The sequence below is a fragment of the Solea solea genome, chromosome 13 (assembly GCF_958295425.1).
Source record: "Solea solea chromosome 13, fSolSol10.1, whole genome shotgun sequence".
In the NCBI taxonomy this organism is placed as follows: domain Eukaryota; kingdom Metazoa; phylum Chordata; class Actinopteri; order Pleuronectiformes; family Soleidae; genus Solea; species Solea solea.
The window spans coordinates 26,612,579-26,630,664 of NC_081146.1; the positions used below are offsets into that span (position 1 = coordinate 26,612,579).

At 37.5% G+C, this 18,086-nt stretch overlaps 2 protein-coding genes across 5 annotated transcripts in view; one reads left to right on the forward strand and one right to left on the reverse strand.

The window, feature by feature from the left end:
* Positions 1-18,086, reverse strand: part of vwde (von Willebrand factor D and EGF domains) — an 86,857-nt gene that overhangs the window by 20,124 nt on the left and 48,647 nt on the right. For 3 of the 4 annotated variants that reach the window (XR_009241976.1, XM_058647463.1, XM_058647462.1), the window contains exon 1: positions 807-1,032. The exons of the other annotated variant lie outside the window; for it this stretch is intronic. Coding sequence is in view for 2 of the 3 variants with exons in the window: in XM_058647463.1 (XP_058503446.1) it covers positions 807-912 (106 nt within the window). In the remaining variant the exon portion in view is untranslated. Of the gene's footprint in view, positions 1-806; positions 1,033-18,086 lie in introns of those variants that run through there. 4 annotated transcript variants of the gene reach the window in all.
* On the forward strand, positions 5,779-9,246 carry arl4aa (ADP-ribosylation factor-like 4aa). The gene is made up of 2 exons (XM_058647465.1): positions 5,779-6,028; positions 7,681-9,246. Exon 2 carries the CDS (start codon positions 7,732-7,734, stop codon positions 8,332-8,334), a length of 603 nt encoding a protein of 200 aa, XP_058503448.1. The 5' UTR covers positions 5,779-6,028; positions 7,681-7,731; the 3' UTR covers positions 8,335-9,246.

Here is an 18,086-nt window from a genome sequence, read left to right on the forward strand (position 1 = left end):
AGGTAGAGAGAGACAGAGAGAAAGAGAGACAGAGAGAGACAAGTGAGCACTGGACGCTGGATATAAATAAATAAATATGTAAATAAATAAATAAATAAGTCAATAAATAAAGAAGTCAATAAATAAACAAATAAGTCAAGAAATATATAAGTAAATAAATAAATATATAAATAAGTAAATAAATACATATGTCAATAAATAAATAAGTACGTTAATAAATAAATATGTAAATATGTAAATAAATAAACAAGTCAATAAATAAATATGTAAATAAGTAAATAAATAAATAAGTACGTTAATAAATAAATAAATAAATAAATAAAAAGGTCCTGCAGGTCCAACATCTCACACAAAGACCATGAACCCTGTCCTGCCATCAGGGAGAAAATATGATGTTATTAATGAAAGAACCTGAGACAGAGAGAGACAGCGAGAGAGACAGAGAGACAGACAGAGAGACAGACACAGACAGACAGTCTCTGTGAACTTCTCTTGTCCTGACCTCTGAGGTCAAGTGAAAGGTGACACTGAGAGTGAGACAGAGCTGCTGTCAGAGCAGAGACTCCCTCACTCACTCATTCATTCATCCATTCATTCAGTCATTTCTGTCCTCTGAGACTCTGTGTTTCCACAGTTGTGATCACGGACCTTCAGTCTGATGAATGGATGAAGAAAAACTCCACATGAACGTTGATGTTATTTTTAGATCAAACCCTGACGATTTTTAACTCGTATATAAATCGAAGAAAGCGACGTAAATGTGCGTAAATGTGCGCAAAGTAAAATCACGCGTCACGCGCGCTTACCTGTTTGGCTGCGCATTGCGTGAGGAAACAGAAAGACGACGCAGGGCAGAAGTTTGAGCAGAGTTTCAGCTCTCCTCATCATCATCATCATCGTCATCATCTTCATCGTATTCTTCCTGCTGTGAGCACGAGCCACGAAAACAGCGCGCACTCGTTTCCTGCGGGTTTTTCTTCCCCTGAACTCCGCTAAACTGAGACTAGACGCACACCGGAGCAGAGACGCGGAGGTGTGTGCGCTGCGTGCAGTCACGGTGCCTCACACTGCAGCCTGCAGGCTGCTCCTCACACTGCAGCCTGCAGACCTGCTCCTCACACTGCGGCCTGCAGCAGCAGCAGCAGCAGCAGAAGAAACAGCAGCAACAGCAGCAGAAACAGCAGTAACAGTAACAGCAGCAGCAGTAACAGTAACAGTAACAGCAGCAGCAGCAGAAACAGAAACAGCAGCAGCAGCAATAACAGCAGCAGCAGAAACAGCAGCAGAGATGGCACAGACTGAATTTATAACTGTTTTATATTTGGAGGAAAAATAAGTGTTTCTTTCCAAAAAAAGTGACAAAATAATTAAAAGTACATTAGTTAGTAGTTAGTTAAGTTTAGTTAAGTTAGTTACGTTTAGTTATTTAAGTTTAGTTAGGGTTAGTTATGTTGATTTCTAATGTTTGAGAGGAAACTGTGATTCTCATCAACTCAGTATTTTCTTACTAATGAAGGAAACAGATGGTGAAAGAATCTTCAGAGATTACTGAAGTATAAACTGTATCTGAACAAAGAGAAACAGTGTGAACATGCAGGGGGAGGAGGGACCTACAAGCCCCGCCCTCATATATCTGCTATGGTTCAAAAACCTGGAAAAACCATCAGGTACAAAGTGTGGTCACTCCTCGTCTGACACCTGTGATTAAATGAAATCATGATTTCATTTAATCACACAAACATGAACACAAACATTACACGTGTGACTTTGTACATTTTTAGTACATTTGTACCCCCCCCCCCCCACAATCCAGTTTAGGGCCCCATACAGGCTTGGACTGGCCCTGCTTACATACCTGAAGAGAAAAACTTCTGTACACTACAGAACAATATTTTAACATCATGGATTTGAATATGAAAAATTACAAAAAACTACATTTTAATTGTAAACAAAAGTTAAAGAAAAACCCAAAAAGTAAAAAGTCAAATAAAAACATAAATGTAAAAGCTTACATTACAAAAATTAAATAATTTAATTTTAAATAAAATAATTTTTGTACTGTTTTTATTCTCATGTACTTATTTTACAGTGAGTTTACTGTGTTTACTTTCTGCGTCTGAAGTGAAGCTTGTAATATTCACTTTGACCACACGGTGGCAGCAAACACATAAGGATAAACCCATAGAGACTTTAATGTGAAACATTTCTCTCTCTTCAGCTGGATGAAAACATCTCATACACCGTCTGTAAATGTTTATTTCACATCACATCTGCATAAGTCATCATTAGTGATGTTATTGTTTGTCACATTTTGCTCTAAAGTCATTTAAAATTACATTTATTTTACAATGGAGGTGTTAAATAAAGCTGTTTCTGAAGCTAACAACCAGCTTCAGACACAAAATGGCTGTCGGCAGTGACAAGGACAAAAAACGGATTCTAGTCACTTAACTTAAGACTTGACTGACAAAGTCTACGTCAGTTTAAATTAACTTAAGAGTAACTTAAGAACACTTTGTGTCACTGAGGTCGATCTGAACAAAGTTTTTCAAACACTGAAGTTTTAAAAATAAGACATTTGAAGTTAGTGATGAGGCAGCCGTGGATCAACAACTCCTCTGTGTGTGATGTTAAATCACTGATTTTCTCTCTGGGCTTTGGTGTGAGAGAGTGAGTGGTTTTAGTTTTCAGTCAAAACCACATTTTACAATCAGCCAGTGCATGAAAAACTGCTAAAACTAACACTTACATGTGATTTCATCAATTAACAGTCAAGAACCTTCAGTTTTAGTCGATAAATGAATCAGCAGTCTCTGCTTAACCACTTGTATAAAAAGAATAAATAGGAAATAGTCAAAAATAAATATGAATAAAATAAAAATATACATGTTTTCAACTGTAAATAATAATAAGATAAAAAGAATGTGTATGTAATTACTGCACTATCACAGAAACACATTGTTCTGGTGAATTTGTCTTTTTTATTTTACTTTTAAAAGGTGATATTTATCATTTATTGCACTTATTAAAGAGAGAGACACAGACGGAGGAGAGAAGTGCACAGCGAGGGGAAGAGAAACTGTCGAGATCCTGGAAAAACACATCATGAATCTCTATAATCTATTTCTATGTATACTATGAATTATATGTATATTTTTTGTCATCTATAAGTGAAATGTATCAGTAAAGAAAAGATAAAGTTAAACACCAAGAACAAATAATCCTTCCAGTTTCAATAGGGTTCTTGCAACCTTGTTGCTCGAACCCTAATAAATAAAATAAATCTGTTACGTCATGTTAATAATATCTAAACATATAAAAAATATAATTATTTCCTTTATTTTACCAGGACGGTGTTATTGAGATGAAAACAGCACGTTTAATAAGGTTAATGTAACTAAATATTCATAAAAACAAATACATTTTATTTAAATAGATTAAAATTTAACAGGTGTTAATATATATATATATATATATATAAAATATATTGTAATTCAAAGTGTAAATAATCGTTTCCATGATATTTTGCTTTGATTGGTTCAATTTAAATTACACTATTCTGACACTTTTAAAGTATAGATATTGAATAATGTGTGTTCTTACATTATTTACTTGGATATTTAGTTGATTTACTTTCATTTTGATTTACTTTATGTTTTCTGAAAGTATTTTTATAATCTGACGTGTGATTTTATATAGATTCAAACACCAGTGCAAAAGTATCCAAAGCTTTCAAAGAGAAGTTTCATCAGCTGACAGCTGCTCGGTCGCTGCAGCAGGAATTATAAACATGTTTGAAACATATCTGCGTCGTCAGCTGCACATAACTCTGTGTGTGTGTGTGTGTGTGTTTAATGAGTCACTGAGAACTCATCAACTAAATATACGATAAAAGACAAACGCACGACAACTCGCGACAGTCGCCGTGTGTTTTATATGTTATTCTTAAAACTGTGTTTTTAAATATTAATCTCAACATAAGATAGATAATTGGCTAGTTAGCTACCAAGCTAGATATTTGGCTATTTAGCAGGTGGTTAGTTAGATGGCTTACGCGACATGTGGGTATTTAGCTAGATAAATAGTTGGCTAGATAGAGAGTTGACAAGTTAGTTAGTTAAATAACTAGCTAGTAAGCTAGATAGATAATTAGTTAGTTCGCTACCAAGCTATATATTTGGTTAGCTAATCAATTGGCTAGTTAGCTAGCTAATTACAAATATAGCTAGATAGAGAGTTGGCAAGTTAGTTAGATAACTAGCCAGTTAGCTACCAAGCTAGATATTTGGCTAGATAGCTGTTTTGCTTTGTAAACCACTCACTCTCCCACACACACACACACACACACACACACACTCACTCTGCCACACCAAACTCCATAGAGAAAATGCGTGATTTTAAGTCACAACACACAGGAGTTGTTGATCCACTGCTGCCTCCATCACTAAGTTCAAATGAGTTATTTTGTGACTTTGGTGTTAGAAAATCTTCATTCAGATTGATTTCAGTGACACAAAGTGACCACACGAGGCAGCAGTAGACCAGCAGCTCCTGTGTCCCCATGAGCTAAAATCACTGATTTTCTCTACGGGGTTTGGTGTGGGACAGTGAGTGCTTTATAAAACGTTTTTTGTGTATTTAGAAATGTACAGGATTTAAAAACCTCTTATTATAAAGTATATAATAATTACTAACAGCTCACTTTTATGTGAGAATATGTATCATTTTAAATCTCTATAAACCATTTAAAGCAGAGTAAAGAAGTTCAGTGACAGTTTGTTTTTTCTGAATGAGCTGCTGCACTTCCTGTTTCCTGACCAATCATTTCAAACCAAAACATGCAGTGTCAAAGGGGCGGGGCCATCTCTGCACACACTCACCCACTCATACACACAGTAGCTCAGTGGGTCAAGGGTAAGTTTAGTGTGAAAATGTGTGTTTTGACTGATTGTAGAAGAGTTAATCATTTACTGTTTTCTTATGTAAAACCACAGAAATGCAACTTGTCCACTTTTACATGCAAATGCACCGAGTTGAGAGGAAACCACAGTTATTCAAGCACATTATAGTAATTATTTAATGTCATTTTCTTCCACATGACCACATTCATTTGACAGCTTTAGCGACTTTAGTCGTATTTCAAATCATCTGATCTTTGTTTTTTCATAGCATGTGTTTGCTGCTTCCAGGTTCACAAATATGAGAATATGATGTTTTAATTTCTCATTCATTCATCTCCTGCTGCTTTATCCAAGCAACAAATAAATATATTTATCTGTCAACATGTAGTAGTTTTTTCTGTGGTTACAAAACTATGGTTTGGCCCAGAAAATGGAAAGTAACAAAAAGATAAGAGAGCATGATTCGTGCAGACATGATATATTATATCTAGTAATGTAATAATAATAATAATAATAATAATAATAATGATAATGATAAAAATATTTAATCAATTCCCTGTTTTACTGATACAATGTTTAGAATTTAATTATAATTTTCTTAACATGCAAACATTGAATTGAATAAAATAAGAAATATAATATTTAATTATTTATTAACGAGAATCTGTGTAATTATGTCTTCATAAATAAATAAAATAAATAAATAAAATAAGTGAAATGGCGTGACAGACTCACAAGAACAGGTGACGCTGTTTCCCGGGACAAACGCGTGATTGACAGCTCTGTGAGCCAATCACCTGACAAATACACGCCCGCAGTGTCTGAGTGGGCGTGGCCTCCACACTCTCTCGCTCTCTCTCTCACACACACACACACACAGAGCAGCAGCAGCAGCAGATCCACTCAGGACTCACTCACACACACACACACACACAGACACACGCAGCGTGTCCTCGTGTTTTCGTCCTCCGTGGGTTTTTCTCTCGCGTCTTAAAGTGAAACAAGAAACATAAAAAAGAAGAAAAACGCGCGTGTTTCGTGCGCACAGATCGCGGTTGTTCCACGCGCAGCCTCGGGTCTCGCGCAGCCTCTGGTCTCGTGCTGCTGTCCACAGATGGATTGAACTGGTAGGTTTAACCCAACCATTCACTCATTAACACAACTGTGTGTTGCTCTATGTAATTACAGATTATAATAAGATTATGTTAATCCACCAGTTTTAGTGTAAATAAAAACAAGTTTCTCAGCCTCTTAAATATTAATATTCCGTGTTTTTTCTCGTTTTATATTTTTATTATTTAACTTAATCATTAAAATATTCAACAGATTAACAGAAATTGTAAAATAAAAGTTGGTTACAGCAAAAAAAGGAAAAACATAGAGTAAGTTATATTTTACAGTTATATTATCAAAATATTGATGTTTTTAAACCTGACGACATTCACTTTATGTCTGAAATATCTCCTCTTCTCGTCTCTAAGTTTGTGTTAATTACACATTTGGTAATTTTAGACTGTTCAGTGGGACTATGTTCTCTTTAAATACCAGTATTTATCCTAGATTTACAGTAATCAGCATACACCACACGTTAATCCATTAATAATCTATTACTAAACAAATTATTAGGCAAGGCGAGTTTATTTGCAAAGTACTGTTCATATACAGGGCAACTCTAAAAACAAGGCATTAAAATCAACATTAAAATTAAAATAGTCATTTTAAAAGACAAGAATGAATTGATATTCTTTTTTGATCTATTTTAGTGATTTATTTGTCATTTGTCTAAATGAAAAAGTGTCAGTAATAACCAAACTATGTGACTTTTTCAGCTAGTGAAATGTGAAAATGTCCTGTTTTCTTTGCTCAGTGATGACTCAGTTTCTCTAAATTGGGGTAAAAATACAAGACATTTGAAGATGTTGTCAACTCATCGAATAAATATGAAAGTAAACGTTGTTTGTGGCCCCAAAAAAGGCAAAACGTTCAAGTATAACAGGCCTACAATGGTATTTTATAGCACATTAGAAAGTTAAAAACACAACTCGATACAGTTTATATGGAGAAAAATCTTATTTAACTCTATGTTTTGTTATCTAAATGTTAGTTGAAGTGCATAATATCCACACGAGGCAGTGATTTTCTTTGACCAGTGAAGCAGCAGCTGAACAAACGTTAGCCCTGCAATCACACACTAGCATTAGCATTAGCATTAGTTTGACCATGTGACAAATGACGAATTTTGTTAATTTACATTAAAAAACATGTTAGTCATCAGTGCTGTTGTGTTTACTTTTCAAGCAATTTTAAAGACATAATTCTTCAACCGTGTTTGAAATATCCTGCAACTGTAAACAAGAAATAAACAGCCCACAACATGACTCTAAAATACTTTGATTGTACGATATCTAGTGATTTTGACCAGAACTAAATATCATTCCGACTAACAACAGAGTGGAGGAAACCAAATATGAGCTAAACGTAAACTCAGAACAAGATTATTTTCCACTGGTTTGTCTCCTGACGCATGGCGTTGTTGTGAGCAGTGACATGATGTAATGTTTGTAAAGAGATCCTCCTCCAACAGTCTGTAAACAAAGAAATGATCCTTCACTGAGGCTTTTACTGCTGCAGTCTGATCTTACTGATCTGGTTTAACCTGAAGTTTAGTGTCTAACTCAAAGTTAAATAAGCCTGGAGTCTATAATTACCAGTGCTCCATGGTAAACTTCAGTAAACGTGTTCTTCAGCCAAAATGACTTGTGCAATAATGTCCTTCCAGGTGATCACAGCAGCCATTTTGGGATTTAAAGAACCCTCAAACCTCCCCACGATGGGGAATGGACTGTCGGAACAACCCAGCTTCCTCTCGAGCTTCCCGAACTTCCAGCCGCTCCACATCGCCATCCTGGGTCTGGACTCTGCGGGGAAGACCACCGTCCTGTACAGACTGCAGTTCAATGAGTTTGTGAACACAGTTCCCACCAAAGGCTTCAATGCGGAGAAGGTCAAAGTATCTCTGGGCGGCCACGGGACCATGACCTTCCACTTCTGGGATGTAGGCGGTCAGGAGAAGCTCCGCCCCCTGTGGAAGTCCTTCACGCGATGCCGGGACGGCATCATATTTGTAGTCGACTCTGTGGATGCGGAGCGCCTGGAGGAGGCCAAGACGGAGCTGCACAAAATCGCCAAAACCGCCGATAACCAGGGCGTGCCCCTGCTGGTGGTGGCCAACAAGCAGGACCTGAGGAACTCGCTGGGATTGGCCGAGCTGGAGAAGCTGCTGGCGCTGAAGGAGCTGGGGCCCTCGACTCCGTGGCACCTGCAGCCGGCGTGCGCCATCATCGGAGACGGTCTCAGGGAAGGCGTGGAGAAACTGTACGAGATGATCCTGAAGCGGCGGAAGACGCTTCGGCAGCAGAAGAGAAAGAGATAAATGTCGCTGCGAGACTGGACTCGTCTGCAAGACTTTTCATGTGAAGGATTTCTGTCTTCTGTGTGGACGCTGTGGTCTGAGTTTTATCAGTCCAGAACCGAGCTTTAGGATCCTCCGCTCTTTGGTCTCGTGACGATGACGATGCTGTCGATGGGGAAGTGACACGTGAAAGGAATAACGGTATGAAGACGAGAGAGTTTTAGACATGTGTCGATGTTAGGGCCGTCACTTTTTTCCCCCTAAATAATTGCTTTTGTAATGGAGCTAAGGTCAAGCTGTGCTCACAGGGCCCTCTGCTGGACTAAGCAAGTACAATTACTTCAGTCTGAAGCATTTTTTGACCCCGTATTTTGACGGGAGTTTAAGGTTCAAATTTGAACTTTCCCGCCTCAATTTTAAAACAGATCTGCGAATTTCGGATAAAAAGTGACGGCCCCTGATGGATGTTCTTTTACAAAGTGTTTGACGTGGATTTTAGTTTCTCAGAGGGTTCGGGGTCTGGAGAGGTGATAGAAGGTTGTTGCTGTACGATTGTCACGAGATCCGAAAAGAATTACCAAAAAGATTTAAAGAAAAGGCTCAAGACTCGTTCAAGGATTCATTAACGGTTTTTGAACAGTTCTCAAACCTTGTTCATTTTTTTGACACTGGACTTTCGTTGTGAAAGAAAAGTATTATCGTGCTTTATTGCGATGTTCTCCACTTGCTTGCTGTCTTTTTTTAATACTGTGTATTTCTCCACTTTTTTTGGAAGCACTTTAGAGGAAAAAATCACTTCGTATGAAGTTTATAGAGTTTTTATATAGAGAATATTGTGTTGTAAAAAAAAAAAGAAAAAACCTTCTACTGCTGTACAGCACAGTTTTTATTATGCATCGAGTTTTGATCAATAAAGAAAAATATAGAGAGAAATGTTGACACAGAGTATTATTGACAGAAGGAGACTTTTTTTTTTACATATATTTGGGGAAAAACAGTAAATTAGCCAATTTTTCTCCTCAATTTTGAAATTCTATTTACGAATATCATTATCATATCAAGTCAAATTTTAAGTGAGTATTCACTGTATCGATGTGTTATGTTAGATACGATCGTTGTGTAAGATTAAACCTTTAGATTTTTGCTTCGTTTTTAATCTGAATATAAACATAGAGATATTTTGGTACAAATGTTGTTAAAATATAAAAATGTCGAGGCACGTGCAACAAGTAGCGGTTTACGTTTTGGGAGAGGAGGTTTAAGCTCCTCCCACTAGACACTAACAGTTTTACGACATTTATTGTATGATTTATTGAATCTTTTGAGGCTTCTTTGTCGTGTAGGCAGTTGTTATTTTATGCTGAGTGAGCAGCTTTTACCAACAAATGCACTTAAGTGTACTTGGTGATGCTGTTGAGCAGAACATCCAATAGGAAGCGCCCTCTGTCTCTGAACTGACCTGTGATTGGTCAACAATTCTTGTCACAGGGCTGGTTTTTGTTTGGACCTTAAACTCAGATTACATGATTTACAATATACTAAAGTGTTATTATAATAAAATTGCTCAATAACGGTAAAAATATTGTTTAAAGAGCGAAATATTTGATCTCAGGAGTTGGTGAAGACCTCAAATCAACTTTTCTTGGCTAAATTTAAGGTAAATATCAGCAGCATCATTTCTTTTACACTAAATCTTCTTCATCTAAATGAAGTGCAGAAGTCTGATGACTTGATTTACATGATCCAGAAAACTGACTTCATCAGTAACACCAAAAATAATGAATTTTAAGTTTTTTAAATGACAATAATTTGCTCAAACGTGACTTAAAGCAGCAGCTGAAGAGTCAACTCACCCTCTCATCATTATCATCATCCATTCACTTTCATTGTGAGCAACTTGCACAATGTTTGTTCACACACACACACACTGCATGGACACTCAATGTGGTAAATAATAGTAATAGTACTAATAATAATTTCATGTATGTAGCAGTTTTTTAAGCTCGAACATAGAACGATTTCCAGATAAAAAAAGGAACACAGGAAAAGTACACTGTAAAAACAGACCTACAAGAAATAGACCAACACATATTTACATGGATTTAAATGTTCTTGTTTGAAGAAAAATAATCTGCCAATGGGTTGAACTAAGTGAAACTAGTTTGTAAATCTACAGCCACTTTTAGACTGTAATGTTCCTTAAAACAAGGGAAAAACAATCAAAAACTGGACAAAAATGAATAAAGTTAAAATGAGCTTTCCTTGACTTTAACACAATTTCAATACAAACCTCAAACCTGGAGCAGTTGGGTTTGTTCATTAAAGCTTATATATCTAAAAATGTGAAGGTTTTTCTGGTGAAAACTTTTTTGCCAAGATAATTTTTCTTTTTAGGCAAAAAAAGATTGAATTGTTAGGGCATTAAAAGATTGTTTTAATGCAGTGAACATAAGCACAAAAACAAAGATATTAGGTCAATGACATTTCAAATGATTTCTTTGCTTGAGATAACTTTTAAAATCTTTGACCGTTTTTGTCTCGTTTTAAGAAACATTTCAATCTTAAAGTTGCTGTAGATGTAGTTATTTTCTAGCCATGCATAATTCTTTGTCTTAAACCAAGAAAATGTCATTAATGGCAAGAATATCTGTCTTAATGTCTTATTTCTCGTCAGGCTGTGTTTGCAGTGTAACTCCATTATTAATTAGTTCATGACTGTCACAGGTTAAAGTGGTCAAACCTGTTCACAGTGAAGGGAACAAAGCTCTTATGTATTAGTATCATTATTATTATTATTATTATTAGAGTGCCTGCTGAGCAATACAAAGCAATGAGAACTCCCTAGAGTTTTGAGAAACCCGCCCACATGTCCTACATGAAAACATGCGCTTTGATCGTGAAAGGTTTGCCATGACTTTTTAAGTGTTTCAAGTAAAAAAACTGCAAATAAATTCCACATACACATGAATGGAAAACAGCTGAAAAAATGATCAGAACCCTGCCCAATTTGGAGCCTCACAGTGTCGTCATACTTTAACGTAGAGATGTGGTTCAAACTTTAAACCGATCACAAGACTTGAGACTTTTCTTCATATTACCGTTTTTAAACAATCACAGTTTAAGTTTTATATTTTTTTGGGACGTGTTCAGATTTTATAATGAGTGTGTATTGTGCCATTAGAGTTGCTGAATTACATGAAAATAATCACAAAAATCTCTAAACAAACTCTTCTCCCACTCACAATTTCTAACTTACACAGACAGTTTTCTACTTAAAAACGTTTCTGTGGTTGTCGTTTAAACCTGTGTGTTGTTTTCATTTTCATATGACTTTCAGTTTTTCTTAAAATCACCTAAAAGCGCAGAGATTCTCATCCCTCATTGACCCCCATTTTAAAACTCTGCTCTGGAGTTTTTACAAATAAAGACAAGGGCGGTTTTAAAACTGTAATTTCTCTGTCAATTCACAGCTGTTTTTCATAAATGTAAATGCGAGCTGCTGAAAGCCTCCTGATGCTCACGCACCAAACATTTACTCTCTATCATCAACCGTTCTGGAAATACGACAACTTTAAAACATGTTGTTTTCTCAGTTTTTCACCGTTTTGGACAGTTAGAAACAGGTGTTGTGAAGGAGGAGGGACATCAGGGAGGGGGAGGGGCTTGTGCGACCAGATGCTAGGCTTAGTCTTTCCCCTAAATTTTCCACAAAAAAATTCCACTTTGAAAACTTTCATGGTCTGTCACAGTCTGAACAGGTTTGAAAATGTGGCCGAGGTCAGCGTGGAGGTCAGAGCCTGAACAACAGGCCGGGGCAGCAGGGAGAATCCAGAGGCCGTGACTGGGTTATTTTTGGAAACGTGTGAATTTCAAACCATTTGTAAAGATTGTTAAGCTCCACAGCTGCTGTGTTTCTAAATCTAACATCGTGATGTTAAACATGTGCCGGGCAGCGTTTCACTTTAATTATGAGCCTGATGATGATGATGATGATGATGATGTGGGTGTTGGTGCAAAGACTCGCGGGAATTATCACATTTAAAAATAGAAGGAATGTGGCAGCAGCAGATTTCACTATAACATTTCCTGCTCTTTCTTCACCCTTTCATTTTTGCAGAGTAATGAGTCAGCAATTCCCAACTTCCTGTTTCTGCCAGGTTTGCCTTTTTTTTGAACTTCTACAATTCAAAACAAAGACATGAGGATTTCATTCATTTACAAAGGAAACAAGGCCCATAAATGTGTCATAAATAATAAAAAGTATAAACAGAAGAAGTGAGAGAGACAAATGTTTTTCAGTGGTCGATAAAGGAAAATAGTAATGAATGCTGCTGACTCAGCATTTCTAACTATTGTTTTCCTTTTATTTATGAAACTTTTTTTAGACGCGAAGTCCAAAAATTGGAATCCTGGGTCAGCAATTTGCCTCAAATGATTGTTTATTTCTACAGATTCTTGGTCGCTAACTCCTCCCACATTTCAGGTTAGGCAGGCAGAAAACAGTTCCATTCATTTACAATGGAAATAAATGGCAGATAAAATGCTGAATATTTCAAGAAGTGAAAAAGCAAACCAACAGAAAAATAGCTGGAATGTTCCGGACGAGCCGAACATTGAAAACGTGGGCGGAGTTAGCAACCAAACGATGGTGAAAACAGGAAAACAATGGTTGAGAATGCTAACTATTATTTTCCTGTTCTTCATGAACCTTTTTGGTCGCTAGCTCCAAAGGTCGGAGTTGTCAGCAATTCCCAATGAATGACTTCCTGTATCTGCCCATTTTTGGTCACTAACTCCTCCTACAGTTCAGATCAAACGTGGCTCTTATTCATTTTCAATGTAAACAAATTGGTGGACAACGTTTTTATGCGAGAATGATGATTGCTGAAAATGTAGGAGGAGTTAGCTGAGTCAGCACTTTCTTTCACATTTCCCGCCTTCAAGGGGAATGCTCTTTGTCTGACACGAACACATGACTTGACAGCATCAGGGCATTCTGGGAGCTCAGCTGTCATGTGACCACATCATTTTCCAAAAACACTGCTCATGTGTTGAGGACATATGTAGCCGTCTGTTAGCATCCAAACTCAAAACATGTTAAGTTTGTCCATTGTGGGCTCCTGTAAAAAAAACATAAATGGCTGCCCCTGTAGAGCTGAGCCAGAATGCCCTGCTGCTGCTGAGTCATGTGTTTGTGTCGGACAAAGAGCCAGGTGCTTCTTCTCCACTTGTTTGCCAAAGGAAGGAAACTGAAAAAAAAGAAAGGCCAAAGACATTTTCACACTTTTTCCAACTTCCTGTTCGACTGCAAACGCGACACGTTTTCTCTTTAAGTCATTTCCTCACATCTGTGTGTGCGAGGCGAGGCCTCACACGCGGGGGATCAGCGTTAATTATTGCCCCTGAGAGTCGTAAATCTCCTTCCTTCACTCGTGGTTTTACTTCTGCTGACTTTAAAAATATGACAACTGTAATCACTTTTGTGATGAATGTTTGTGGAGGGAACGCTCCGTCTATTTCTTACTCTGTTTTTTACCCCTTGTGAAAGCAAAGGTTATTTATTATCGTAAAAAAACCTTTAAAGGTAACCTTAAAAAGTCCTTTAATTTGTGTGAGTTTATTTTTAAAGGTTGTATTTGAGACAGCATTTTTCATTCATTCATTCATAATAAAATGTTTTTGTTTACATATGCGGGACATAAGACAGTGACACATAACATTAGTTAGGTTGAGTTGGTGAATCTAAGTGAATCAAACCTCTTTTAGTCTTTTTAGTGGGTCTATTGTTTATCATCATCCTAAAAAACTGTAAAAATGGCCTCTTGTCTTTTTTTGACACAATACTTGAACCCGGGTCTTCTGGTTGCAAAGGCAAGCGTGTTAACACGTGTAGCAACTTTGGTTAATTTTTTCGGCTCTGTTTTTAGCCCCTCCCACATAATAATAATGATGATAATAATAATAGTAATACTAAGTCTAAATTCACCACAATCGGCTCTGAGTTGGCGTTTCATCCAAATAAATATATACATTTAAATAATATAAATCTTTATTAATTACTTATAAAAATGAGCAAACCCGCACTAAAAACTGATTAAAACTAACCCAGAAATTCTTAAACTGGTGAAAGGTGGCTCAGGGTGAATGAATAACCCATTAACTCATCCACACATTATTATTACTGCGTTTACACAGAGAGAGAGGGAGTGACCTTTCAGCTCTGTCAGGGAACAAACTGTTCTCCTGCCTGCGTGTTCAAAGCTGCAGAGTGGGCGGAGCCACGGGCTCCACGGTGACGCGTCCACGCTGTAAATTCCCTGTGTCAAAGTTGACTTTTTAATGATATTGTGAGGGTTTCTCACACACACGCCCTCAGTGAACTGAAGGAGGGGGAAGTTTAACTCTGACGAGCCTCGTTCACACTCGCATAGTGGGTAAAAAAACAGGGTTTGTGATGAACGCTGAAGTTCGTTCACAGCAAAAGTCGGAACTGGGAGTCAGTGGCAAAAAAAACGTGGATGCTAATGCATCTCAGGCTCGTCGTTGTTAAGAATAACAACAATCTACATGGTATGTAGTAAAGTGGGGTTCAATACAAAAATCACAGCTAACAGCTGAAGAAAGAAGGCACGGGCAGATTAGATTAGATTAGAATAACGACTCAAATGAAGATTAACGCGTATTTTAGTTGATGAGAATAATTACTAAGACGAAAGTTAACATTACTTTAAAAGAATCCCTGAAAATGACGTAAATTGTTTACGACAGGAAGTAGCCTCACACCAAAAGTGAAGAAGAAGAAGAGGCAGCATATGAAGTTCTTTTGACCCAGAGTTGAATGCTTATTTAACAGATTCCCACAGGTAAAAGCCCGGGTTTAACTGCTAAGGAACGGTGAAATTCAGAGTTTCATTGTAAATCTCTAATCACTCAACTCACAAAATACATGAAAACGTTAAATATTCAGGTTTCTTCAAAGTCTGAGCATGAGGTTCTGCTTTTAACCCCCTGTTTAAATGTCCTGGGACAGATTGTAATCACGGACACGCCTCATGTTACATAACACACAGTTTGCTGTGGTGACTCAGTCTGAACAGATTGCTGTTCCTCCCGATGCTTTGGAAAAGCTCCAACAAACACCTACCTGATATTGTTTGTGCAGAAATGTGACTTCACCTCAGGGTGATCCCTAACTTCTCTTCACGCCGTTGTTTCATTCAGTGTTTTTATTATCTAGGTGCAGTGTTTTCAGGGAAATAACACCGTGTACATGAGTTAACGGTCATATAAAGTCTGTAAAACACATAAATGATTAACATTTCAGTATTAAAGGGCCATTATGCAATACCTGAAAGCCAAAGATGAGCAGGTTTATCAGAGATGGTGCAGCAAACGTCAGTAAACGTCTCACGACTGAATTCTACACGTTATTAAGCAGAATCTAACTTATTTAACAAACGTCATCCTGAGCTTTTTTCTTTGACTTGTATAGAAACACCAGACCTTAACTGTTCTTATCAAGACCATAAGAATCTGAACTTTGGGTTTCAAGCCTCCAGAATCGCAGTGTCACAATCTCCAAGATGGACGCCAAATTCAAAATGACCGACTCTCTGTTGAGTTAAGGTCATGGTCCCAATGGACTTTTTTTGTTCGTCTTAAACCATCACAGGTTTCCACTAAGTTTTGTGAAATTTGGTGCATCTTAGTCTCGGCATTGTCCTATGAGGTTTCACCTTTGGGGGTGCTACTGAGCCATTTTGCACCAATTTGACATATTAGCCTTATTTTATAGAATTTTTCACCAGTTCCGATGTGCGTGCCAAAATTCGTCTCTTTTCATGAACGTTTAGTGCCTCAAAAATGTAAAAATGTGATAGTTCGGGGAGAAAATAAATCAATTTAGTTGTGGGTTTACAATTTCATAATTTTCCATGTTATTTCATCATCATGATGACTGATAAGAGACATGCCCGGTCTTATTTTTGTGCAGCTATGCCAGGCAGGACAGAAGCAGCTGGCGCACACACACCCACGCACACACACACACACACTTTTCTGGCAACAAACAGTTTGGAAACCCGAGTCCCAGAAAGCCCGGGCCTCCTTTTTTGAAACAATCCACTGTTGAAGCAGCGTCGAGGATCTTCAGAAAAGCCTTTTGTTCACGGACAAAGACGACGTTTCCGGTCTCCTAGCAACAGAGGTGCTGTCAAACACTGACTGCAGCTGCAGCTAATGTTGTTATTTATTTAGTCGTTGTCATTTGTTTTCTTTTGAGAGTGAGAATAGGAAAAGTGACAAATAAAAAAGCTGACAGCTGCATTACTCTGCCATTGGCTCTGCTGTCATTAAGCTTGTTTATTAGCATCACTGTTAGTTAGCTTTGTTATTGGCTCAGCTATCATTAGATTCATTACCAGCTATGCTGTTATTAAGTTTGTTGATTAGCTCTGCTGTGAGCTAACTCTGCTATTAGCTCTGCTGTTATTAAGTTTATTGATGAGCTCTGCTGTTAGTTAACTATGCTATTAGCTATTTGATGATTTAGCTCCGTATTAGCTCTACTATTATTCAACTTGTAAATTAGTTCCACTGTTAGTTAGCTCTTCTGTTATTAGCTTCATTATTAGCATTGCTAATAGTTAGCTCAGCTATTAGCTTTATTAACAGAGTAATCACTCCAGCGAACTCCCACACTCACAACTATAGAAGAAATCATTTTATATAAAGGCCAAATAGTACTTATTTTTTACAGAATGAATAAATGAGTTATTTGGTAAACAACATTAAAAACAGTGACGTTGTTGTTGTTGTCGTGCCATCTTTTGGAATTTAAACTACACAACACACAAATGAAAGGTTTAGGTCTTAAAGATATGTTTGTGAGAACGATTCAATTGCAGCTTTTGTGATTCATATTAATATTTTAATAAAAGTTCAGCCCTAACAGACACTGAGGTCAATTTCCCTTCTTGACCTTTAACCTTTGCTTTCACTGCCTGCACTTCTCACGTATCCTCAGTTTTGTCGCATGTACACAGGTTTTTATGTAACGACGTGGGATCATCTTGTACTAAATGTCCGTGATTTCTCTCTCTTTCACCTGCTGAGCTTTGAGATTTCACTCAATGTGAAGCGACAGAAAAAAGCAGAGAAAAGGTAAAAACGCTGGAGTGAGTGTGATTATTATGCACAGTTATCGTGGCGGGGATCCACTTTTCTTTCCTGCAGTCTAGTGAGGGTGAGTGGCCTATTTACATGTGAATTCCTCCCGCAGGCCTGAAGCCTCGCTGAGAGCAGTGAAGAGCAGGGGCCCACCTGCGAGGAGAGAGGGGGGGCGAGGGGGGGGGGCTGCTTTCTTTTATCCTCGAGAACTCAGAGGAAAGAAAGAGTGAGCTGTGCCAAAGGGAGCGGAGGAAAAACAGACACAGGTTATGTTTTACTGCTCGTGTTAACCCCTCGTGTATTCTCAGGGTCGTTTCATGCTTTTTTTAACGTTTGTTCTTTTAAAATTTTGACTTCTGTTCTCATGACACGTCAATAAAAAAAGTTACGTTCTGCACCTTAAGTACAAAAAATGTACCAAGTGAAACACGTTCTATATTAAAGATTTCTGAGATCTGTGTTCTCTTCTCCTGCTGGACTTCAGTCAGTATTGATGTAGACATTGTGTTACAGTTAAGAGAAGACATAACAGCTGAGTGCCACGGTTCTCAAACAGTGGTGTGCGTACCACCAGTGGTACGGGAGCTTCCTCTGGTGGTACTTAC